General features: G+C 41.2%; 1 protein-coding gene and 1 long non-coding RNA gene across 2 annotated transcripts in view; one reads left to right on the top strand and one right to left on the bottom strand.

Annotated features, from left to right (window-relative positions):
* Positions 1 to 27,015, top strand: part of LOC306980452 — a 359,700-nt gene that overhangs the window by 165,334 nt on the left and 167,351 nt on the right. The window lies entirely within an intron of this gene.
* stim2b (stromal interaction molecule 2b) overlaps positions 24,829 to 27,015 on the bottom strand; it is a 33,916-nt gene continuing 31,729 nt past the window's right edge. The window contains exon 12 of the mRNA XM_079579829.1: positions 24,829 to 26,351. Coding sequence (XP_079435955.1) covers positions 25,781 to 26,351 — 571 coding nt within the window. The 3' untranslated portion in view covers positions 24,829 to 25,780. The remainder of the gene's footprint in view (positions 26,352 to 27,015) is intronic.

Below are 27,015 nucleotides of genomic sequence, written 5' to 3'. Positions count from 1 at the left end.
GGCTAATGCATCTTCCTCCACACATCACATTGGAACATATGGAGATGCACTGACCTTCTCCTTCGTTACGCTTTTAAATCGTTATAGCATTTTTTTAATATATATTCTATTCTTGATCTGGGATGATATAATACAGTTGGATTGCCCGCACTGAAGTAGGAAATGCATGGCCTTGTGGAGAACGCTGTTAAAGACTGCACCAGGAATTACGCCGCTTTATCTGTAATTAGCATTTAATTAGCATTCAGCGTGTTCATTAAAATGCGAATGTCTTTGAACGCAACCAATTAGTCGCTATATTTCACTTTTTAAAAAAACGCGTTCTTTTACTTCAGTGAGTAGTAATGCGCCGACCCAGTTAGTACTTACTTTACGTAACAGGTAGAAAAGACACGTTTGGTCATTGGCTTTTTTACAGGTCACTTTTTATCTTTAGAGAGAGTGGAATATCTCTATATTGTGAAATGTGACTCCCTGTTTTTGGTTGGTGCTTTCTTGTAAATAGTCACTTTAACATATTGCATCGTTTTCCAATTGCCTTGCCCAATTAAGACAAGACACTGCAGGTGAATGGGGAAGAAATTCATTTGAGAGACATGGGTTTGAAGCTTGCTGAACATTACTGACATAGATATGAGGAAAAAATGTATTTCCAGTTTAAAAAGTGGCCAAAACAGTCTATATTTTCGGTGACCAATGGATTGAGCCTGGTGAAAATGCATGTTTTTATTAAGTTTTATTTTTCTGAGGGGATTTTGGATATCGTAGGATTTAGAAAAAACCTTCAAGTTTGGACTATGTAGTTGCTGCTGTGGAGATGTGGTGTAAAATGGGAGGCAAAAGTATGTGAAACCTTTAGAATTTCTTAAATTTCTGCCTAAATTGGTCATAAAATGTGGCCTGATCTTTATTCAAATCACAAGAATAAGTAAACAGTGTCTGCTTAAACTAACACCACCCAAAAAATTACATGTTATCATATTTTTGTTGGTCATAACATGTAAACATTCACAGGACAGTGTGGGATAAGTGAGTACACCCCCTGGCTAAGGATGCCCCAAGAGCTATTTAGACACATTTATGCAGATATTTAGAGTCAGGGGAGAAGTTCAATCACTGTGGCGTGGCTTAAAGCTGCCCTTGCAAACTTTTGTCCGTCTCGTCTTCCGGAAAAAATATAGGTTGTACTACCTACGTCATGTGAATACCAAATATGTCAATATTTCTGAATAAATCAGCGTGGGAAAAACACAGAGAGTGGTGCGATGTTGTAGTAATTTCCTGAGAAAATGTGCGAGTTGACAAAACCTCATCAAATAAGCATCACAAAGGGTGAACCTGGTCAAAACTAAGATGTTAAAGGACAAAACCATAGCTAAAAATCTCACCTTAAGTCAAATCAACAGAGGTAAAGATAACTATTTTGTATTGTTTTATTTCTATTATCTATATATTCTAAGTTTACATATTGGCTCATTCTTTTGGTACATTTCTCTTTTCCATTGTTAGCTTGTCAAACACTGTCTGACAGAGTAATATTTCCTCCTCTTTATTGAGACTCTATAAGTTTATGAACTCAGTTACTGTTGTGCCTTTGAGCTTGATAAATGTCAAGCACCACAGACGCTGGTTCAAATCCCCTCCATCCGTCCCCTTCAGCCCCGTGTGTCTAACAGTGATAGATTTTTTCTGCGGCGTGTTCCCATTGTATCACGCCTCGTCTCTCCTCTCGTGGACTCAGTTCAACCAGTTCCCTGACGTCCACCACATGTAAGTTGTGTTTCACTCACATGGATCTTACTAGACATAGCTTCAGAAACTGCAAGGTCTTAGCGTTCAAATGAAGCATTGAACTGGCCTATAGGATATAAAAAATGGCGGGGAAAAAAATTAGTAAACAGTGAAAACACGTAAAAAGACTGACCAAAAAACAACAAAAAGAACAAAAAGAATATGAAAAAAAGGAAAACAAACAAACAAACAAAAACACGACAATGAAAACCCTACAAAAAATGACAAAAAACAATGAAAACAAACAAAAACGCAATGAAAAATCGTCAAAACAACTATGAAAACAAGTAAAAAATACAACCACCAAAACACGACAAGAATGGGACAAAAAAAGCAATGAAAAAGCAATGAAAACCTGTCAAAAAACCCAACAAAAATATGACAAAAAAACAATAAAAGCTCGTAAATATAAAACAACACATAACAAAAAATGACAAATACATGTAAAAAATAAACAACGAAAACACAACAAGAAAAGGACAAAAAAGCAATGGAAGAGCACAGAAAGAGCAATGGAAGTGAGTCAAAAAACCCAATGAAAACTCAACACAAACCAATGAAAACACACTTTTTTTAAAACGACAAAAAAGTGGTGAACACGCAATAAAAAACACAACTAAAAAGCAATGAAAAATCAGCAAAAAAGCCACAAGAAAACCGTCAAACTTACGTTAAAAATTCGACAAAAACGTGGCAACAACGTGACAAAACAGCTACAATCAGTTTTGTAGTTCTTAGCTTTCAAATGAGGCTGTATGCTCCAGTCGACAAGCTTTTAGATTCGGGTAAAGCCGAACAGGAGTAAACATGTTAAAGCAGTACTAAGTAACTCTTGCTCCCAGAGGCCATAAGCGCAACTGCAGGTGTCGTAGCAAGTTACAGTTTTTTACTCATTACTTGTCCGTGAGAGTAAATACTACGCTGTCAGAAAAGACAAAGGGACAGAGGGATATTGTACATCCAATTACACAATGGAGATCATTTATTTCACTCAAACTTGGCTGTAAATACTGTTTAAGTGGCGCTAGCCCGCAGTTAGCTTTGCCCGTTAGCCTGTTAGCTTCTTCTTCGTGATTCCATTAGTGTGTATTGGTGGCTCTGGTCCAGTGGCAGTCAAGTTGCAATTGTGGTTTTCTGGCCAGAGACACCAGGGGGAGATGAAAGACCCCCCCCAATCATCCATTAGTCTTGCTTTAAGGCGGGGTTAAGAGGTTAAGGTTACTGGTGCAATCGCTCTCTGTTACAGTTTTATTTGCCTACTTCCCTGCTCATTTCCCACCACTGTTTCCTCGCAGTAGAAGTTCAGTCACTACATGTGTGTTTCCCTTCTCCTGGTACACCTTTGATGACGGAATAATAAAACGCAGGAACTGAAAGCTTTAAAAAGTCCGTTTTGTAGTATATGTTCAACACGCTGTCCGACCCGCGCTCTGCTGCCGTCTTACAGGGCGAAAGCACAGGAAGGAGGCGAATGTAGATATCCTCGGCGGGTCGATACGCGAGCGCTAAATGGCTGCGCTGAAATTGAATAGGCCTCCTGAATGATTTAAGGCCCGGCGTTTATGGGAATTATGGGGGAGAGAGAGAAAGAGAGCGGCGACGAGGTAACAAGGTCCAAATAATAGACACGTAATGCGGCGATTCAGGAGCTCACGAGCGCATGCGGGGGAAACGTACACGGGGAGAGGACGGTGTGAAAGAAGTGGACGCTAAATCTTTTATATGGACGTAAGGCGCTTGTACGTGTGCATCGTAAACATCAATGCATACTAAAACAACGGAGTGCACTGTACTCATGCAGAGGCGTTTCTAGATCCGAACAGGTAAAATGCACCGTAGGGCTGTGCAATTAATCGAAATTCGATTAAGATTTCGATTACAACAGTAAACCAATACAAAATTAGCATAATCACAAAGATCGATTAGAATTATTTTTATATTTTCCCAAAAAAAAATTCTTTTCAGATTTTTTTTTTTTGCAAAGCAGACTTGCGTTATTTCACGGCACTGGGATTATTTTCCCTTCACTTTTCACGTGCCACTGCTTAGTTTACTTGCGCAGGTGTGAGGGCTGGCCAGCAGGGGGCAGGTGTGAAACAGGGACCTCTCTTTAATCAAGGCAAACTTGAAATCATTTGTCCAGAAAACATACAATATCATCATAGTGTTTTGATTAATAAATAAATAAAATGAAGATAGACTTTTTTTTTTTAAAGGCAACAAATAATCGTTTGAATAATCGTGATTTCAATTATGACAAAAATAATCGTGATTGTTATTTTTTCAATAATCGAGCAGCCCTATTACACAGGGTCACGTTAGAACCAATGGGGGGTTTCCTCATGTGTTCATTCATTACAAACAACAATGGGTTTTAAGGCGGGACATGAAGAAACAGTAAATATAGAGATATCAATCTGAAACCTCTGCTGAACATTACTGATATACACATGAGGGAAAAATGTATTGCAAGTTTTCTGTCATTTTATGTTTTCATATAAAAAGAAGGAATAAAAAATGCCAATATTTTCAGCAACAAAATCTAAATAATGGATAGACCCAGATTTAAATGTATGGTTTATTACTATTATTTTTTTTCTTGTTTTCTTGTATCTTGTTTAGTTTTTGAATAAGTGTGTGTGTGTGTGTGTGTGTGTGTGTGTGTGTGTGTGTGTGTGTGTGTGTGTGTGTGTGTGTGTGTGTGTGTGTGTGTGTGTGTGTGTGTGTGTGTGTGTGTGTGTGTGTGTGTGTGTGTGTGTGGAGGGGGGGGGGGGGGGGGGGGGGAGTCAGTAAAGCTCAAATTTTGCCTTGTTTTTTTTTTTTTTTTTTCGGGTTCAAAGCTGAATAAATCAGGCTGGGAAAATGATATAAAAAAACATCCCTCTGAAAAAATCTGGTTAAGCCCAAGACTAGAAAGTTTGGAGTCGGTATGAGCTACTATAGTGGCTGTGTCGTTACATGAGTAGAGCAAAAACGTGCTCCGCTAGAAGGTTCCAGGTTCCGGGTCCATTAGAAATCCAGAGCCAAAGTCTGGCTCCGCCCCTGCTTCGGTCACCACATATTGATTCTAGCCAATGGCCGACTAACAAATAAAGGGTGCCATGATAAACGCGATAAATTTCGGTGAAGAACATCAGTACGAGTCCAGTGATGGTCTATTCACCTTACTCCGCCCCGCCCACTTTTGCCACTTTTTGCTTTGTCTCGGCACCTCCGTTGTTCAGACACTTCCGGTCGAGCGCGAAGCCCGTTCATTTAAACGGAGAACGAGGGAAAATATTCTCCGCTCAAATCTGATGTTTAGGAGATTGATTTGTGTAAAATGGCCAATGTTCATTTGCACCGACATGTCAACACTGCACCGTTTCTCCAGTCCCATGTGAACAGATAGGAGAAAAGGGGCGGGCACAGTTCATGGCGGCGCCCACGGGAACTCCCAGAATAAGGTGAATATGAGCTTTGAAAATGCAGGGAACACTTCTGGATTCTACAGATACAGACGGCATCGTGTCATAGAAGGGGGCGTAGACATTTTCTGGCGAAATATAAACGTATTCATCACATACAAATACAGTCGAGTCTAAATCGGGTCCACATGGATGTTCATTCACAGCAGATTGTTCAGTAGAAGCGGGGGAAAAAAACGTCCATCGTAGCGTTAGCATTAGCTCTGTTGTTTATGTATTTATGGGCTGCTGAACCACTTTGCTCCTCTCCATGTCTTTGTATCTTTATTAAGTAGAAAACTATCTACATAATTCTGCATTTGTTAAAGTCGTTTTTGAATAATTACAGAAAGATAAGATTATTGTTTTCCCCCTTAACTGTTTTCAAACATGACATAGGCGATGCCAGAGATGACGTCTGTATCGATTTTTCGCAATACTGACTGGGGCACACTGCAGAGACGACAAAAGTGAACAGGATGACTCAAACCTGTGTGAAATAACATTCTTTTTTTAGCGTGCCTGCCTGTTCACGTGTCGTACAAATGTATTTCCTCCAAATTGCCCATAATGAGACATAAACGTGTGACTGCAGTACATAATCGACACCTTTTGCCGGCCGCCTCGCCAAAATGGCCGCTCTCACGGCATGCAAAACGACTTTGCGCCCTCCACCTATGTGCTGCTGCTCACGCGGACTCTTGAAATCAGCTTCAAACCTAGCGCGAACAGTCTCTTTGCGCTGGGAAGGCAGTTTGACATTGACAATGGTCTTATTAATGTCTTTCAGCTCTCAAAAAGCTCATTGTTCTTGTCTGTCATCATTCCGGTCGCTAGTCTTTTTATACATCCTTTATTCCGCTAACCACCGGCTCTCGAGCGCGCCAGGAACTTCTTTTCAAACCGTAATTCTACCCTTTTGAAAAATGTCTCGTTCCTTCTGTTGCCTCCAAAAGGAACCGACTTCGCTTGACATTTTCTCGGAGCAGTGGTTGAGTTGCTTGTTCAGAGTTCGCCCTGTTACTGATGTTTTTCAATAAAATCACTGTCGCTCCATGTGAGATTGGTCAACGTGGTTCTAAATGTATCTTCCTCAGTCTGCTGCTTTTAAATCATGTTGGAAATCAGGTGGGCTTTAGGTTAAAAGTACAATAGGCATGTACTTCCAACTGACCCGGACTTATTATTCTGAATATCCCCCAAAAAAGCACTTTTTCTTTCTTTCATTCACAGCGGGGAGTTCAATCATTGGCTAAAAGGGCTGTTGCTTTGGTGGAAAGGGCCATTTTTCCAGTACTTAACTAGATGTGGCAAGTTGTAATTTCTAATAGTTAAGATTACAAAGCAAGTAGCTTGAATAGAGCTTTTAGAGAAAGAAAAAGCACTGCAGGTCGATTGAGGTGTAAAATGGTCCATGCCTGAGTTGACTCATGCCACAAGCTCTCGCCTCACAGTAAAAAAGGTCCTGGTCTGTCTTTCTCATTGAGTAAAACTCCCATTGATAATCTCTTTTTCAAAAGACTTTTCAAAAGAAAATGAATATAAAGAGTTTAAAAGAACATAGCTAAGGTATGCGGTAACTCATGGGCAGAAAACACACTACTTTAAGTTAAAAAACAAAAAGTTAGTTAGAAAAGCAGTATTTTATATGAAAAAATGTGCCAAAGGAGGCGTTTTCCAGAGGAGCTGGGGACAACAATAGGATGCCACAATTTATAGTGTTTTAGCCCCCCCCAAAAAAGTTGATGTGGGGGTTAACTGCTCTTTAAAACAGATTCCAATGGAGACTTTACGCCTCCCAAACACTGCTTGGCTCCGAAGAGTTTTCCTTTTTTTACTAAAGTCCTACTGTGACCCATGTGACAGCTCATATTTCTAACCTTGCTGTTTTTGTAATATGGAAATAAAAGGTTTTCTTGGGGCTTTGATTGACTGGACCTGCAGAACTGTGGGGGCTCGTAGCCAGTCCGCCCATCCCGCAAGGGTGGGCCTTCCCTCCTTTTGCCCCTTTTAGGAACATGCTCTTCCTCCCCCTACAAGTTCCAACAATGTCCTAATGTGTAGAATGAGTTCAGACCTGTTCACCACAACTGCCTCTAAAATCCTGCACTGTCGCTCAAAAACGTGTTACTTCGGGTCCGAATTGCCGTCATGCACAAGCTTAATATAGAATGTGCCTGAGCTGAATGGCTACATCTATCTTCTGTATATAATATCTTTTTTTTTTTTTTTGTCAGTTTTGTCAATGGAAATTTTAAAAAAAGCAATATTTTCCTTACTTTCTCTTGTCTCACTGCATTTTTGGCTTGGATCGCCATGGTCCTATCACACAGAACCTACTGTTTACCAACCTGGTCCCAAGCAAACAAAACAACACTAAAACCCTTAGAGTCACTTTACAAACGGACCATAAAAAATCTGGACAAAAAAACAATCAGGTATCATCACTGCAACATCCTTCAAAAGCACAAAATCTCTTTAAGTATTCAAACCTCTGCCTCATACATAAAATAATCCACAACCAATCATTTCCTCCACTCAGTCAGTTTGTCAGCATCAGAAAGCCCACAGCTTCACAGCGAATGACCAGAGGAGCAGCCAGAGGAGACTGTGTAGTCCCATTTAGGAAAAGTGCCTTTAGTCAGAACGCCTTTTCTGTAACTGCGGCCAAAGACTGGAACTCCATCCCAGCAAACATCAGAGAGCTGTCCACATACACACTGTTTAAAACACATCTGAACTGGCTCATTACACAAGAAGAAGAAGAAGAAGATCTTTATTTATATATAGCGCCTTTCACAGACATATAGTCACAAAGCGCTTTACATGAGACAATTGTACATTCATTCCACACTCGGTGGTGGTAAACTACGTTTGTAGCTTCAGTTTCCCCTGGGGGAGACTGACAGAGGCGCTTTCGCGACTACACACGTCTGCGCCAACGGACCCTCTGACCACCACCATACATTCACTCACACACATCATTCATCCTGGCCTATTGTGCATGTTTTTAGTACACAACAATCATGCAGTCATTAACCCCTGTCTGTACATGTATCATATGATTCTTTTATTGTTTGCACTGCTTTGTATTACACTATACAGTGTAATGACTGTGTCCTACTTTGTATTTTATTGCACTGACTTTGAATGTTTTATTGACTATTTACATCTGTCCAGGGACTACGGATGAAAAATAGCCTTTTGGCTAATTCCGGTACATTTACAGAGATGTTGATTAATGTACAGTGTCCCTGTCAAATAAATAAAATAAAATAAATCTGTGAGGAGCAAAGCTGATCAATACATTTACACAGCGTTTTGTCAGAAATGTCAAATGTAACAGAAAAAAAAACAGAAACCAGCAGTGGGCCATGAACACAAAATGGCGACGCCCATCGCTATACCTCCTGAATAAAGGAGGATACTGGCATCATTTTCGATAGTACTAAAGTAAAATATTTCATTTGTACCTTCAATTTCAAACATAATTTGAAGATATCAACATCTTATATTTTGTAATGTTGTAATATGCAAACCTGCACAATGAACATAGAGCCCTGTGTCACTGGGTGAGACTCCGTCCCTCACACAGGCGCAGCATCAAACTTTAATGCGTCCCCACCACAGAAATTTGGACAAGGACGGGGCGCAGACTGCTGCATGTTTTATGAAAGTACCCGTGTTTTATCAAATCTGTTTACCTTGTTCTGACCGCTCATTCGCTCAGATACACACTGTGCACGGAGGCTCGAGCACGCGGAGCGGGGAGAGCTGCAGAGAGCAACGCTGCCATCTAGTGGCGGCCGTAGGGATGGTGCGTGAATGTCAAGGATGGTTGAACGAGTTAGGCCATCGGCTAGCTCTCAGAAAGTGCTTAGAAAATGACTTTCGTTCCAGGAAATAGGAAATACTTTTTTTAACTATTTTTATCAAGTATAATACTTAAACTTCTTCCACAAAAAGTTCCACACGCAAACTCCCTGCAGTTAATGAGTAATTAGCTCCTAAAGTTGAGAAGTTTGTGGAAAAAGTGACATTTTGGCCTCTACAAGCACTTTTGACTCTATTTATCTCAGAAAGTAATAAAGCCACAGCCTTCAAATTGTACAATCATAGAGACAATACTAAAATGTTTCAATATGTGAAAAGAGGAGGAGGATATAAATGTTGGTTGTTTAGAAATCCTATTTCAAAAAAGGCCCGTTTTCAAAAATGGTCCTATTGTATCAAGCACACTATGGGGGCCTAACGTTTTGGGCATAACATTTTCAAAGTAGAATTTATAAACAAAAATGAATAACACATTGCTTTTTAACTATTTTTTATCAAGTATAATACTTAAACTTCTTCCACAAAAAGTTCCACACGCAAACTCCCTGCAGTTAATGAGTAATTAGCTCCTAAAGTTGAGAAGTTTGTGGAAAAAATTGAGATTTTGGCCTCTACAAGCACTTTTGACTCTATTTATCTAAGAAAGTAATAAAGCCACAGCCTTTAAATTGTACAATCATAGAGACAACACTAAAATGTTTCAATACGTGAAAAGAGGAGGAGGATATAAATGTTGGTTGTTTAGAAATCCTATTTCAAAAAAGGCCCGTTTTCAAAAATGGTCCTATTGTATCAAGCACACTATGGGGGCGTTTTTAGCACAACATTTTCAAAGTAGAATTTAAAAAAAAAAATGAATAACACATTGCTCCCAATAAGTTTGAACCATTCTTTAATTATATCCAATGCATTTGATATATATTTTCTTACTATGAGAATTTCTTTACTCATATTTAAAATACATATTCATAATCACTGTCATCATCAGTATCATCAGGAATGTCCTCTTGGCTTTCTGTTTTGGAAACATTTTGACATTTTTGGCACCCACATAACTCAGTGCAATTCAGGTTTGAAGACTTACAGGAGCACCGTTTGGTAGCACATTCTCCCGTTTTACACTTGCAGCTAATGAGCTTCAGCACCTCTCTAGGGGCAGGATCATTCGTCATCCAAGTGATAGAGAGCTGATTTTCATGGATGCTCCAGCCATGGTTTTCTGGTGATGGTGCACATATTTTTGGCTGCATAGCACGACGATGAATAGCTGCTTGATAGTTTGCCCTCAGTGTGTGCAACTTAAGAGCATCAGCAGTAGGAGGCAAACTTTGCTCAGTTGAATTCCCCGTGACTCGAAACACACAGTACCTGGCTTCATTCACACTTTCCAAGTCCTGTCCATACAGTTTACAGACAAATCTTTCCAAAGTGCACAGTGTATTGTCATCCATATCAAAGCTGCTTCCAAGGTCACAAAATGCTTTGATAAATTTCTGGTCACTGAAGGCAATCTTGAATGCTTTTTCTTTGCCCTTACCATAGAAGGAACTGACCGAATCGCACCCAGTGAAGACATGCAGACCAATTAAAGACTGGCATGATTCTAAGGATAAAGTGTTGGCTATCATTTGCAGATTGATTATCCTACGTTTGTTTTTGGTTCCAGTGAGGAAGTGCAAATGAGCTTGTATGGAAGCACTGTGTGCTAGGGCCATCACTAGGACATCAGTATCAGGACTCTGTATGATGATATGGTGATGAGAACAAGAGGCATGTTTGGCATGAAGAAGTAGCCGAGTATCTGCCTCTTCATGGTCACAGTGAAGTTCCACTATGTCCCGGACTGATGACTGACCATTTTCTATGCTTATAGCCTGGCATACGGTGTTATAGGCCAAATAGATATCTAGTGTCTCAGTAAAATTTTTGTATGAGGCGCCTTTCCAGCAGGAACAGAGAAATTTCACTAGATTCTCCTTGTTACGACCATTACCAAGGAATTTCCTCCACTGTGTCGGTATCTTCTGGTCTTTTCCATAGATTTGGAATAACTGGCCTCCATCACTTGTCCTTCTGTCCCTCTCAGGATTCTTTATGCTGACATCAGGGTAGTTATCTGTGATAAAATCAACACGGGTACTCTTGTACTTCTTTGCTATTGACACCACTATTGACAAGAGTAGATCAGCCAGTTCACCAAATGTACTTGGTATAGGTTTCTTGAGTGACTGGATGATAGCCATGCCATCAATCATCATAGCATTACCAGGAGGTACTGACTGTATAGCACAATCTGGCTCTCGGGATTCCAGTATCCTCAGCATGTCTGCCTTTGTGGTCTTTGCGAGAGTCCCATCCGCATTTGCCAGTGGAAAAGAAACAGTCCCAAGTGAGAATGATAGGATTTCACGAAGATTTATATCCCTATTCTGACTGATGATAAGGAGTCGCGAAAAGAGTGCCCTTTCATTTTTTAGCATAGTTTCCTTCCCTTTCTTTGACTTACGGATCTTGACCTGGTCACTGAAAGTTTTGAGCTTCATGCATGGAATGGGTGCAAACATGTCCTTATCTTGTCTGACCAAGCGGTCCTTTATGTAATTCTGGACAGCGGTTTCACCTTTTTTTTCCGCATCAAGAAGATCATTCTTCACCTCATTTTCAGCGGTAACACCAGAGCTGAGAGAAACAAGTTCTTCATGGTCTTCAAAGGGATTTATCATGTTCTGGACTGTGTTCATCACTGACAGGATGGCTTGATCGTCCCTCTTAATCTTACTTTTGTCAAACTCTTTTGAAGGTCGACTGTCATGAGACAGGCCAGCCATCATCTCACACTGTCTGCTAATTGCCGCCTTCTCTGGTTGGGCAAGGATCCATCTTTGTACAGAGCCTGGTCTAAGGGTTATGCCTTTGACACCACCTTTTGTTTTAGAGTCTCGATTGACTGTCTGTTCGATAGCCTGGTCACAAGCGATAGATGAGAAAGAATGCGTACCTTGACGTTGAACAGTCCAGTTACCAGTGTTTGTTATCATCTGATAACATGCAGGATGGGTTGAGGGCAGGTTTGTCATTTCTAGCCAATACGCAGGGAGATATCTAGCATAGTTCACACGATTGTATGAAAAGTACCATGGCATCATCCTTCGTACAGCAGCAAGGTGAAGCTTCCAGTTGGATGTTCGTGTGGCACGGATGAATGAGAGAAGCAGCTGGATCATGTCTAGGTAAGAAGACCACAGTTTGAAGGTTGGGTTAGTACGGCTTTCGCTCTCAATGTAGTGTGAATAATCTTCTAACATTTCCAAAGTGACAACAGATTCCATGGAGTCTAATAAGGATCCTGATCTAAAGTGATCCAACAGTTCCAGTGCAACACTATTGTACCTCTCTGCTTTATCTTGGGACAATGAATCAAGAAACATAGCCAATCGTAAACGTTGCATTGCTTCATACATCAGCTTATGTGCTCTGATGGAACGGTTATAGTGGTGACCAGATATAACTCCATTAACTGAACCTGGAGCCACTAACCCAGACTCAACTAGAATGTCCCGTAAGCCGGCGTCTTCGTACCGCTTCCCAATAACACCAAGGAATGACATGATAGTGTGAAGTTCACCCAGCCGCACAACAGTCCTTTGGGTAAGATTACTGTCATTCCACCGAATCTGCTGGGCTTTGGAATATATTGCCTGATCAAAGACGAGCATTACTGTCTCAAGTTTTAACAGGTCTGCCATGTCAAGTGTACGCTTGAATATTGTCTGTACTGTGGCCATTTCAGTGGGCGAAGCTTCAATCACAGGAAGATAGTATATTGCTGATTTCGGATACACAACACAGTCCACAGACATGTTGAACCCTGTCCAACCAGGAGTTGAGTAGTCTCTCTCACTTGTACTTGCAGACTTGATGATGTTGTAGATATCATCAAGAGACCTGCTGTCTGCTAGTAGCCTATTATCAACATCAGCCTCTGTTGAATGAGCAGAACTCACCTTTGGACCGACACGTTTTTGCTGATGATAATGTTCTAACATTGTGGGTTTAGAGAAAAAGGCTCCTTGGGTCTTTGATATGTAAGGACGATTCTGTTCTGCTGAGCTCAATGCAATTGATGGCTGTACCATAAGACCATTTGTATGATGTGTAGTGCCAGCGCCTGAGATGGTTTCCTCAGCAAAGTCGATGTTATCCCAGATGAAGACAGTGGGAACTTGCTGACTAAAGCCCTTGGGAATAACATTCTCTTGTTGTAGCTGTAGATGTGCCAGACTACTTTCAAAATCCAGGATACTGTCGAAGGATGCTGTGTGACCAAGGTTATTCAATATCTTCAGTACCTGAGATGAGCCTGTTAGATGTCGAATCGTTAGTCCAAGAGCCAGTGATTTTGGTGTTTGTTTATAACCATCAGAAGCAAGATGAACAATATCTTGGCCTATGGATAAAAGTTTCAGTTCAGTCTGGCTTGACACATCTTGTAGTTCATCCAGCGTAGGATCTTCTGACGCACCGACAATCCAGGCAAGGAGATTGAAAAGTACTTTAGGCACAACACTACGGCTGTTGCTGACTGTAAACTCCTCAGAAGTAGGAGGCCATGTCCATTGAATAGCTGGCGTGTGTTTAACAGCATTCCTGATGGCTATTCCGGCTGAGTATAATGTATGTAGGAGGTCACTTGGTTCTTTGTTTTGTCTTGTCGTGACATGCTCTGGACTGTTGGAGCTACTGTCTGATTCTGAGGATCCTGACTCACTTTCTGAGAAAGGCTGTAATTCCTCAAGTATAATCCCTGTTGAAAGTGTTTCAACATACACCATTTCACACTTATTTCTCAGATTAGGCCTGTGAAAGGTGATCTGAGGAAAATCAGCTTGAATCCGTAGCTTCAGCTGGTCACACCTGAAATTAAAAAGCACCAGTAAGTTTGTTGTATAACTATTACATTGTATGCAGTTAAAAGTCTTTTTTCCACTGATATTCAATTAGACCGACTGAGTTATTTGTTTTTAGTTTATTTGACCTTTATTTAACCAGGAAAGCCACACTGAGATTAAGAATCTATTTTACAGGGGAGTCCTGGCCCCAGAGGGAAACTTGTTGTACATATTTTTAGTGGCAGGGGAAACCGGAGTACCTGGAGGAAACCTACGCAGACACAGGGAGAACATGCAAACTCCACACTGAAAGGCCCCGTCCAGGTACCTTCGGGAACCTTCTTGATGTGAAGCACGATCGCTAACCGCATTAAAAAATAATTATTATGTAATGACAGGTACCTGTAATTTGAAGCATCCATTGACTCGTGCTTCTTCACTGTTTTATTGAAGAGTTCAAGAAGATGGCTCATCCGAAAAACTTCTTGGTTGTCCAAAATTCTCTTGACAATAACAGAATCACAAAAGACCTTGTATGCAGCCTCATGTGGCGATGTTCTTCCACTGTAAAATGCATCAGACAGCATGAATGCGTTTTCAAGGAAATTGCACAATCAAGAGTCAAATCAATATCTGTGTAAAAAAAAAGAGCCAACTTGGATGTAAACTATGACAATTCAGAGCTTCGATTAACGTTAAAATATTGCATTAGCATGTTGCTCTGAAAACTCAGTTTCAATCAGGTATTAGTTCACTTTCTATCAAAAATAGAGTGTTGGAATAAAAGTGTTTCAAGATAAATGTTGTATGGCTGGTTTGCAAGATATGTGGGCAAATATCCCATTAACACATACCGCACTCCTTCAGGTTGACTCTTGGAAATGAAGCGAGTATATGTTCTATAGCAGCTATAGTGGTATCTGGCCTCCACCGCAACACAATCCTTTCCACGAATATGCATCAGAATTGATTCATCGTGTTTTAGTTCTGCTGCATCACGTAGTCGTCCTGGGAAATTGTATGAAAATGTATTTAAACACAATAACCTTAAATAACCAATTGCAGGCCCTATGTATCACACAAAACTATTTATAATAGATTTCAAATGTGCATGAAAAGGAGAGATTTAAAAAATCAATGAAATATGTACCTACCACAGCTTTCTGTTTCTGCATTTGCTAACTTATCCTTCACTCTTTTTCCCTTGATTGTTATGTAATTATCCTTTTTCTTGCAGATCAAACAAACTTCAGGTAGAATGGCTGAAAACCCACGGATTTCAGTTTTTGAACGTAATGTCTTTGATGAATTACCAGCACTACCTGAAATGAAATTGCAAAACAAGTTTAATTACAGCAGAAATAATAATAATCTTGAATAATCTTTCAGCAATCACATTTTTTGGGGTCTTTTTTATAATTTTACAATGGGGGCATTATAAATGTTATAAATTTATAATTATAAATGTTATACATTTATAATTATAAATGTTATAATTTTATCGTTATAACATTTATAATTTTATAATTATACATTTTATAATATGGTGTGGGGGGCGCGTATCCGTGGCGACGGTCATATGACACCACATCTAGGAAATGCTTTGCTTTAGTTTAACTCCGCTGTTTTGTGAGACCGCATTGTTTGTGTCATACTGGCACGTCGCGTTGTTGATTCCAGTTGTATAAGTTTGTGGATTCTGCGCGGTGCACTTGTTTAACGCTTATGCACCATGCACCTGTTTTACGCGTGGGAATGTTTTGGAGCAGGATGGATGTTTGACGATGTACCAGGCCACTGCCTTGGAGCGTACTGGACTCGCGCTGTTTGGGACACGGCCAGGGAAACTCGATGGCTTTTCTCTGAACGTAAACGGGAAAATCATGGGAAATATTGCACTTTTCATCAGAACTTCGCCAAAGAGGATGGGATCGATTTAAAACATCTGTCACACGTGAGTTTTCTCCTGCTTGTTGCCTTAAAATATGGCGTGGTGCTGTGGCATATAATGCACCTGTGGTTTCATTATAGATTGTTTGCTGTAGTTTGATTGTTGTTTGGGGTGTTCTGGCATTGTTATAGCCTATCTTTATAGTCATTAGATGATTTTTTAATCAATATAGTTACCTGGCCAACGAAGGCTAGTGTGATTTAGCCACACTTCACTTCAGCTATAATATCTGTCGTGTAAACAGGTTTTTTTTACATACGGTTGTAGAAAAATCTGCGTTAACACAAATACTACGATATGTGTCCAGGGCATCCAGGGCCTTATTTTTTTTTTTTATACAATTCGGCAAATTGAGGGGACTAAGTTGTGGGCGTAAACGGCATAGGCAATACAACAAAACATATTCACAAAAATGAAATGTACTCACCAGGACTACTACCCGATTTCTGATTTTGTTGTCTTTGTCTGGCGTAGAAAAGCTGACGTTTGTCTGTGAAACGTTTGTAGCATGACGGGTGGTAGTGAGGGAAGATTTCCAGCTCTGTATACTCGCTGTCCAACGTGTGTATAATCGTTGGCAACACGGCATTGCACTCTTTCCCTTTCAGTGATATCCACTCTTTTGCAATTTTTCTAAATGTGTCCCATCTTGCTTTAGTTAATACACATGTGTTCTCACAGCACTGATCTAAAATATGCATGCAGCAAGCAGTATTTTCATTATTTGGTGATGATTGTCGTCGCAAATGAAGGGAGGCCGCCATTACTGTTTACACTCAGCCTTGACCTAGTTCTGACCAATCAATGCTGTGATTGGTCAGAACTAGGTCACGTGAGCTTCAAAATTGTTCCGCGCACGTCAAATAGTTCCACTTTTACACTCAAATTGTTCTAAAACTGCAGGATGTCTGCGTGTGGAAACTTTTTATAAGTATAGTGGTTTTTTATTGTTCCAGAATATGAAAAGATATTTTATTTCTGATTTCCTGGAACCAAACTTCACCGTAGAAAAGCTAGCCGATGGCCTAAGTGCGTCAGTGGATGACTCGAGTATATAACAGGTTTGGGGAAGGTTTGAGAGGCCAGTGCAAGGCTTGTGAACGCAGGTTAGTACTAGAGGAGAGGCAGTAATAGTTGGAGTGTCATCAGATGCTGAGGAAATAACTTTTGCTTTAAAGTAGCGTGTCAGTCGTGTCTGAGTCATAGACATTAGAATAAATTAGCCCAAAACACGACATTAACCAAGTTACAAAAACAGTTTGAGAGCCATTGACCGATGTTGGGCAAGTTACTTTAAAATTGTAATATATTCTATATGCTTGTTTTACATATTACTGTTTCAAAAATGTTGCTACTTTCAATTACTTTCTCTCGTGTTTTGTTTTGACAACTTTTACTAAAGGATAGGTAGTAGTAGTAGTAGTAGTAGTAGTAGTAGTAGTAGTAGTAGTAGTAGTAGTAGTAGTAGTAGTAGTAGTAGTAGAAGAGGAAGAAGAAGAAGAGCAAGAAGAGGAAGTAGGAGGAGGGAGAATTAGAAGAAAAAGAAGAAGAAGAAGAGGAAGAAGAGGAAGAAGAAGAAGAAGAAGAGGAAGAAGAGGAAGTAGGAGGAGGGAGAATTAGAAGAAGAAGAAGAAGAAGAAGAAGAAGAGGAAGAAGAGGAAGAAGAAGAAGAGGAAGAAGAGGAAGAAGAGGAAGAAGAAGAAGAAGAAGAAGAGGAAGAAGAGGAAGAAGAGGAAGTAGGAGGAAGGAGAATTAGAAGAAAAAGAAGAAAAAGAAGAAAGAAAAAGAAAAGAAAGAAAGAAAGAAAGAAAGAAAGAAAGAAAGAAAGAAAAAGAAAGAAAGAAAGAAAGAAAGAAAAAGAAAGAAAGAAAGAAAGAAAGAAAGAAAGAAAGAAAGAAAGAAAGAAAGAAAGAAAGAAAGAAAGAAAGAAAGAAGCCGCTGTCGCGACTCCACACATCTGGCACACATCTGGGCCAACTCTGACCATCATAATTCATTCACGCAAACACATTATGGCCTATTGTCCATGTTTTTTACAACTCCACACAGAAAAGGTCCCGTCCAATTGAACCCGGGACCTTCTTGCCCGGAAGGTTGTATTACTGTATTTGTTTTAGAAAATATTAGCGTACTTTGTTTTAGAATAGAGTTCGGGAAATTCCAGTTACCATGGAGATCTGCCATCTTTGCAGCTGTCAGCATACATTTCCATTGACTAACATGTGGAACAACTCCGCCGGCTGCTGAGTCACTGCTGGTAAATCCATCTAACTCACTGTGGTGTCCAAGTGTTTTAATGAGAACAATAACTCCAGTCTTTTAACTTTCAAAATCTACATTAGTTTACAATTGCTGCTAATCCCATAATGCTTAGCGAAATGACGTCACATTCCCGAACTCTATATATTGTGCAGACCAATAGGAAACCATAAAGCAAGTTTAGATGGAGAGAAAGATTCAGATTATTGATAATGTAATTCAAATCGATAATAAGATTCAATAAATCCATAGTATAATCCTTCAACTACAGGTACTTGCTGACCAAGATCCTGTCTCAAGGTAATTAAATATATCGCCATAATATAGTCAAACATATAAGAGGAAATTTGTATAAATGCAAGTTTTCCAAAATGCAAAAACGATGCCTCCCTCGCACAAAACTTAGTTTGTTAATAGCCTCAGCATCCATGTTACAATCCCCATGGCTGTCAAAAGTGCACATTGCGTAATCCCATTTCTCGGACTAATTTAAGTCTGTGCCGTATTGTGATGAAATATGCATGACTTCTGGATTAGTCGGCGTCGCGCTCCATACCATACCTCCGACACCGCTGTCCTAATCCTTTATCCAATCCCTCGCAAGTCCACCGACCAAAATTGAAAAACTAAAATCATTCCTCGTAGTTCTTTTATATTGTTCAGCTTTTTTTTTTCTACTTTTTTCATTACTGCCGGTCCATACCTGGGGCTGTCTTTTAAAAGTAAAAGATATAGAGTAGTAGATTCTCACCTCGATGCCTCGCTCTCAGGGAGTATGTCACTAGATAAGGCTAACATCAGGGCGGCCATCTTTTATTCATGGACACAAAGCTGCGCGATGTTCTGACTTTAGATTCGGCGGGCTTTGTTTGAAGGATCACTGTGACACGATCCGTGCGAGAGATGGAGAAAGTTCTGCTGGAGCCACTTTGTGAAAGTTGGAGCGGTTTGTGATTTGAGATATGAAATGATATATGATGAAATTAATCAGGACAAGGGGCATTAATCATCTTTTTACACTGACATAGGTCTATACTGGTGTGGAGGATGATATGTTTACCTTAAAATGTGTCCAAAGTGTTACGATTGAAAAGTGCATTAACAATAATAATGTAACAAAGTGTTATAGTTACTGCAAAACAAAAGAGTGAAAGATAAAAATGCCTCCAAAAGTATTGAAAGTATCAGATACTTGGTATTGCAGCAAAAAGTATTGCATACAATCTGATATTTTGTCCCAGCACTAGTAAACAACCAAGCCCCCGCCCCCTTCTCTCCCGATTGGACTGGACAAGCTCGTCTCATTGGTCGAAGGGATGGCACCGGGGATTCTGATTAGTCGCTGAGATCATCGAAGGAAGGGACTAGAGAAAACATTTGATTGTTTTATATTACTTACGTTTGGTCAGATTGCAGAGCCAGGTATCATTTATACACACTCTGTTCAATTGTAAAACATTGAAACATACACTGTCACTTTAACACACGCTCTGGAGACAGTCCAAATCCATAAGACACAAGTGGTCGTTTGTTTTATCCCTGAATTACATATAAGACGTCGACTTTCATTGAGGGCATGCACATTACATTTAACCCAATTCAGAAACAACTTATACGTAATGTATCTGACCAACTGCGATGACGATTCCCAAAAAAGGTCAAACGCAAAGAAATGAATCACAAACTTGCAAAACTAGCCCCCCATGCAAATGATGTGAGGACAAAAAGCAGCGCAAAGTCTTTAGCCCTGCCACACCTGTGGAGGAACTGAACGGGCTGTGCCAAAGACTCTCCAAGAGCGAGCACTGCGCCATTACGCATCACACCTCCCCAACCGGGAACAATTCACCGCTCTCATATTATAGTATATGTGTGAGCTAGGTTATCACCATTTTACTCACAACAACAGCGACACCAAAGCACAACTCACCATTGACGCCTTCATGAGTCCTTCTTCTCCTCCATATGCGTCACTGCCAACTCCATATCTCTCCTGTTCACTTCCATCTCTGTCCTCAAACGTCCTCGTGTCTCAGACTCCGTGTCACCCGTACGTCCGGTTGTTCCGTGACCGCGGCGAGCCTCGTATGTTTGGGGGAAACTCCTCACGTCATCCCGGCAAAGCCTCGGTTCCCTCTCTTGAGAACGTGCTCCAAATGTCCTGATGAAACTGACGCCGTTCATTTCTCCGCAGTTTCGTCATTTAAGGATAAAACATATACAACATTACAGCTGTGTTTAGCTCGCGGGTTTTTGAACTAGATTTGAAGGAAACGCGCTCCGTCCAATGAAAACACGTGAATCAGCTCGAGGGCGTTTGGGCAGGTGAGCCTGCGCTCTGATTGGCTGAAGGGTCTGCTACGTCATAATGCTTGTCACATCCAGTAGTATTTCTTAAAAATGTATCATCATTATGTTATAAACAAATGCTGTAAAGCATTTCTTGCCTGTGATTTATGTGGATCCTATATGTGTTTCTATGCATGACATAGGCTAATTCACGATTTTTTATTTGTCAAACCATGTGAATGGTTTGAAATTATATTTCTCTCATCCTTTATTGTGGATGAGAGAAATATAATTTAAGCGGGGGTGGGCTAAACACATGAGTGCAGATTAAAGAGCATCTGGGGGCCCATCTCCAGATGTGGAGCCAGGCTGATGGTCAGAACCACCTGCTGGAGGATTCACTTAATGCACGTGTGCTCTGGAACATTGTTTATGTTCTAAAGATGAGGAGGTTTTGGCCGTTCCAGAATCTTCTTTGTTTTTTTGTTGTTGTTTTTTTCCGTTAATCAAATTATTTGTGTTGGTACAGTTTGCACAAAGACAGATCTCACAGGTTTTTCTTCTTGTTTCCTTTTTTTTTTCTTTTTTACTGTAACCCAAAAAACAGTGTTTGCGATGGTCTGGAACACCATTATCTTTTTGGTTGTAATGTATGTGGTTGGACATCTTTTATTCATTGAATCACTTCACACAACTATGTTTTTATTATAATTCTAATGACACTGCCAGAGCCGTGTGAGATGACGGTCGTTTATTGTATTGTACGTCTGCAGTTTGGATTGTGGATTCTTTCTTTTCACAATGCAATGTTTTCTATCAAATCTTTAACTTTTTTTTCTGTCCCTATTTCATTTTTTTTCTTTTTTCTTCCATCTCCCTCGGCTCTGCACATCGCGGTGACCTTGGCCTCCCGTTGCGGCTGCATCTTCTGTTTTGTTGTCATTGCTTTCTCTTTTTTCCCCCGTCTGATCTCCCACTGTCAAAGCAATTCTGATTTCAGATTCTGAGCAGCCTCCAGCCTCTCACATTGGTTTTGCAAATTTATTTCAGAATAGGATTTTTTGACATGATTAGACTTTTAGAACTTTTCCAGTTTTTAACCTTGTTGTGTCTCTTCTTATTCTTTATTTAAGTATGTATTAGAATCTCATTTTTTGTGCCAGATTTAGGAATTGATTATATGATGTGTCTGTGTGAAACATACACAGTGCAGAATGATACTTGAAATAAGTACTTTTTGTCCTTGATTTGAGTCTAATTTCAAGAAATCTGTCCATGGGGCGAGATATTTACTCTTAAATCAAGAAAGAAGAAAATCACTGCTCTCAAAACAAAAACAAATATTAATTTGCTTGAAATAAAACTGTTGTAGTAGTTTTACGTAAATATCTTGCCCCATGGACAGATTATAAAATATGTATTTGAATAAAACGAATTCCTCTCCTTCAGCTGCTCTGGGGTGGTTTGTGAAGCGGCCGGGATGAGGATCAGCACCTCCAAATCTGAGGCCATGGTTCTCCACCGGAAAAAGGCGCTTCCCCTCTCCAGGTCGGTGGGGAGTCCTTACCTCAAGTGGAGGAGTTCAAGTATCTCTGAGTCTTGTTCTCAGTGAGGGACGGATGGAGCGTGAGATCAATAGATGGATCGGTGTATCGGGCTGTCGTGGTGAAGAGGGAGCTGAGTCGGAGGCAAAGCTCTCGATTTACTGATCGATCTACGTTCCCACCCTCACCTATGGTCATGAGATTTGGGTAATGACCGAAAGGACAAGATCGTGAATACAAGCGACCGAAATGCGCTTCCTTCGCAGGGTGGCTGGGCGCACCCTCCGAGATCGAGTGAGGAGCTCAGTTACACTGGAGGAGCTCGGAGTAGAGTCGCTGCTCCTTCACGTCGAAAGGAGCAGCTGAGGTGGCTCGGGCATCTGTTCCGGATGCCTCCTGGTCGCCTCTCTCTCTCTCTCTCTCTCTCTCTCTCTCTCTTCCGGGCATGTCCTATTGGGACAAGGCCTCGTGGAAGACCCAGGACACGCTGGTGGGACTATGTCTCCGAGCTGGCCTGGTGTCGCCTCGGGGTCCCCCCAGAACAGCTGGAGGAGGTGTGTGTGGACCGGGAAGTTTGGGCATCTGTGCTGAGACTGCTGCCCCCGCGACCCGGCCCCGGATAAAGCGGAAGAAAATGGATGGATGAAATGTGAAAACTCCTTGACTTGAAATTTAACATATTACTGACCAGGTGTGTGCTCTTGCCCCCCGCCTTAACCAAGCGCATTTTCTCCAGTTAAGCTTTACCCAAATCTAAAAGCCTATAGGCAAGAGTAACGCCTAATTTGAAAACTAAGACCGGCAAAACAGATCAGAACTTTTGTGTTGCGTTGTTGCCGGTTTTTTGTTGCATTTTTAAGCGTTTCGGTCGTGTTTTCGACATTTTTTTGTTTCAGTCACTTTTTCATTGCCTTTTTGCCGCTCTTTCGTGGCTTTCTTGTTGATTTGTGTTGCTTTTTCATCGCTCTTAAGTCGTGTTTTTGTCGCTTTATCATTGCTGCTTTTCCCGCACGTTTTTTGTCGCTCTTATGCCGCATTTTTGTCACGTTTTTGTTGTGTTTTCCTCTTTTTTTAAAACTCGTTTTTGTTGCTTTTCAGCACTATTTTCATTGCGGAGGAAACCTATGCAGGCGTGGGGAAAACGTCTAAACTCCCCACCCTGCCTTTCAGATTGGCCTTCATATTGCTGCAAAAGTATGACTTGCACTGCTTGACTCCATGTTTTGAATCCTTTTTATTACAGTATACAAATATATATCCACACACACAATGACAAAACCCTATAGTCGTAAACATTCACGTCTCCACTTCTTCTTCTGTCGCGTCCTTCATTGTGTGCTCTTCTCTTCAGACAGACAGAGCCCTCTAGTGTCCGCTATGATCCATTACATTGCATTGCTGCGTCGTCGGGACTCTCCCTCTCTCCGTCTCTCTCTCCCTCTCACATGAGGCCAGTCCGGGTGAAGCAGGAGGAGGCAGGATCACAGTGAGAAGCAGCGCTCTGACATCAGGCTCGGAGCGGCCCACAGGAGCGTATTGCATGGGTTCCGCTCCGGCGTAGTGTGGCGGGAGGCAAACTCAGTGTTACAAGCTCATTTTAAAGCCACATCTCAGGATTTTTGACACAGGGCCTCATTTCCTAGTTATCCAGAGTGTTGTGATTTCTGGAGATTTTATTTTATTTTTTATTCATGTAGTCCTTAAATTGGAAGAGTTTAGTGGTGCTAGGCTAGTGCTAGGCTAGTGCTAGGCTAGCGCATGTCTATGGTAACTAGTAGCCTGCATTAAAAACCTCTTCAAAATCATGGGGTCGTCCTCCAAACCATATCTGATTTGTAGAAAGCTCCTTTGTGAGTTCCACGTGTAGTAATGCCACAGGTAAACAAACTACTGTAGATCCGGTAACCTGGCAGATCACTCCGCCGCTGCGTAGCTACAACCAGGAAGCTGATGCTGCTCAAATATAAGTTCTTTTAAATGCAAAATGGTTATATTTAAAACATTATAGTCCACACAGGCATTTATATGGGTAGTCTGGTGTTATTAGTGATTTGCCTCAGGTGCCCTGTGCTTGGGTCAGACTGTTTTTAATGCACGCTACTAGTTACCATAGACATGCGCTAGCCTAGCACTAGCCTAGGACCACTAACCGCTTCAAATATAAGGACTTCGTTTATTATTAAAAAAATCTCCAGAAATCAACAACATTCTGAATAACTAGGAAATGAGGCCCTATGTCAAAAATTTTGAAATATCCCTTTAAGTTCCATTTTGGTATGTTTACATACGAGGGGGCGCGCCCAAACAGTATTAGAATTATGTGGGATTTTCTTATCAAATATTTTGAGTGTACACAATTTAAGATTCTTGGAAATTGACAGATTGTACCACTCCTCTCCATGACGACTGTGCATTTAGAGCGTAATGGTTGCCATGTGCAGTATTTGTGGCTTTTGGGAAACATCTCCCACACCCTCGGATATGAAGCACTCACGGGTTCAGACTCAAAAACAGAACGATATGGCTGATCACACATCACAGTAATTCAGTTTGCTGAGCAATATTAGAAAGTCTTGAGATTGGCTCAGTCGCTCAGAGCAGAACATCACCTCACAGATCTTCAGTCATTATTAGGGCTGGGTACTTTTACATTTTTCCTATACCTATACCTCAACATTACTTTTTTTTATATCTATACTAGAATATGTATATGTTTCCCCTACGACTAAAAACATGTACAATAGGCCAGGATGTATGAGAGTGTGTTGGAGAGTGCGCATGGGGTACGATGGATGGAAATTAGTCCAAGGCTGCAATCCGGTGTGGCTTGTTCATTAATTTGCACTGTCCCGACCAATTAAACCAATAAATAAATACAGTAGAAAGAAAAAGGTAAACTGGTGCTGTCCAAAGAGCCGACTGAGACTTTAGGAGGGATGTGTACACTCAAAATATTCTCCGTAAAGGAATAGTTTCACTGTTAACTGGATCAATAAAGTCCATTTTATGTCCATTTAACAACATTAAACGTATGACTGAGTCCTCATGAAGGTTCGTCTAAAGTGTTTGTAACACTGAGCTTGAAGGGGGCGAGAGCTTAAGACAAAAATGATAGAAATATGGCTACAGGATGCAGTTAATCAAGTAGTAAAGATCAGCTGAATTACATTGGATGTAATGTACTCACTGATTGGTAAAATCTGCATATTCAACAACCTTTAGCTCACCACCAATAAAAATCTATTGAAAACATCTAGAAGAACAAAACAATGTGAAAACAAAGTAACTCGAAGTCTACAGTGAGGAGGAGGGGCAGGAGCAGTGAAGCTTTGGGGGCTGCCCCTGCCTGCTCCCCCAAACGTGAGCTTTCCCAGAGCGCTGGGAGAGCAGTAGTGCAACAGACCTTTGTTTCAAAAGAACATGAGTCAAGTACATGAGGCCCATGGCTAAACACTGGACAAAATCATCTTTTAAAAAGGGTGAAGAATAACTTAGTCAAATATCTTTAAATCTTAAAGACAGTGTTTCTTTCTGCGTTAAACATCATTCAACCAAACAGTAGCCTCTGTTCAAACTAAAGAAACTTGTGCAAACGTGACCCTTGACCTTTCTTTGACACTAGTTTGACCTTTCCGGCCCTCCCTGTGAGGCTGCATCAACTTAATCAAAGGCAATATTCAAATAAGGCTGCCAGTGTGGAGGTGGACACTCCCACGCTGAGCTACATTCGTCTCTGATGACCAAGAGAACATGTTACAGTCTGACAGTGAGCATTAGTTATTTCTTCTTCTTAAATAAAGATTTGATTTTGGAGGAGGAGCGCTTGATTTTCTCCCCGTTGTCGCAGGAGTCCTGGGAGGAGGTGCTGGGCAGCTTGTACTCCCTGCCCAGGCTGCGGCCCTCGGAGTCCAGAGAGGTGAGGGAGGGGTAGCGGCCCACAGGGGGCAGCATGCTGGGGGGCAGCTGGCTGAAGCTGTAGGACTTCTCCAGGATGCCGTTGTACAGGCCCTTCCCGGCGGGGGCGGGCGGGGCGCTGTGGGACTCCGGGATGGTGCAGGTGACGTCGGGGGAGGGGCTCTGTGCGAAGGGGTGGTGCTCCAGGGCCGGGGAGGGGCTGGTGGAGGGGGGGCCGGAGGGGCTGGTGGCGGGAGGGGGCGTGGAGTCCCTGCTGCTGCTGGACGTGGGGCTGGACACGGCTGGCTCGACGGTCTGGGTGTACATGAGCAGCTCCTCACGGGAGATCTTCCTGTAGGGGGTCTCTGCGCCCATGGAGCAGGGGCACTGGTACGGCTTACGGCCCAAAGAGCTGAGCGAGTCTGTGTCGGAGACGCCTTCGGGAACGGCCTCTCTGTAACAAGAGCAGCACCGGTCAAGTTCTGTGAAGCAGTGTGGCAAAAGACACACTTCAAATCTGTGCTTCATAAACGACATTCATTTGAAATTGAAATTGAAATCCCCTCTCCTTAGACGGGAACAACATCTACACCACTGAGGAGGTTAGCGCTCCCTTTGGGTGAAACAGAATCTCTCTATTGAAATGAATGGACAGGGATCGTCTGAAAAAACAATCACATTTGATTCATCAAATATAAAATAGATGCAGAGGAAGTGATTTGTTGCTTCAGGACTATGAACGTTAATTAAACAGTAATTATTTCATGTCAGTATAATTACATTAGACAGTTTTATATCGTTATACTCACAGCTACGGCTTATTTGTATGTCTCTTACATATTGTTTTGAAATAAAATGCAGCTTGTTATGGACTACGAGTCCGGAATAAAGTTGAATTGAATTGAATTGAATTGAATTAATCCTGTCCAATAAGCCTGAATATTTCCCGAAAGTCACCAAGGGCATGATACACAGCCACCATGTGGAGCTGTTTCCCAATAATGACCCTTAACAGGACAGCAATGCTAGCTAGTTCTTATTTCCCATTTAAAAGGCACATTGTGTATAATTTTGCATTCTGCTCTTGCCTGCAAAACAAATCATGCTCTCAATGACCA

The sequence above is a fragment of the Gobius niger genome (genome assembly GCF_951799975.1).
Source record: "Gobius niger genome assembly, chromosome: 21".
Classification (NCBI taxonomy): Eukaryota; Metazoa; Chordata; class Actinopteri; order Gobiiformes; family Gobiidae; genus Gobius; species Gobius niger.
Note: the sequence above shows the minus strand (reverse complement) of the source record. Positions and strands in the feature narration are given on the sequence as shown.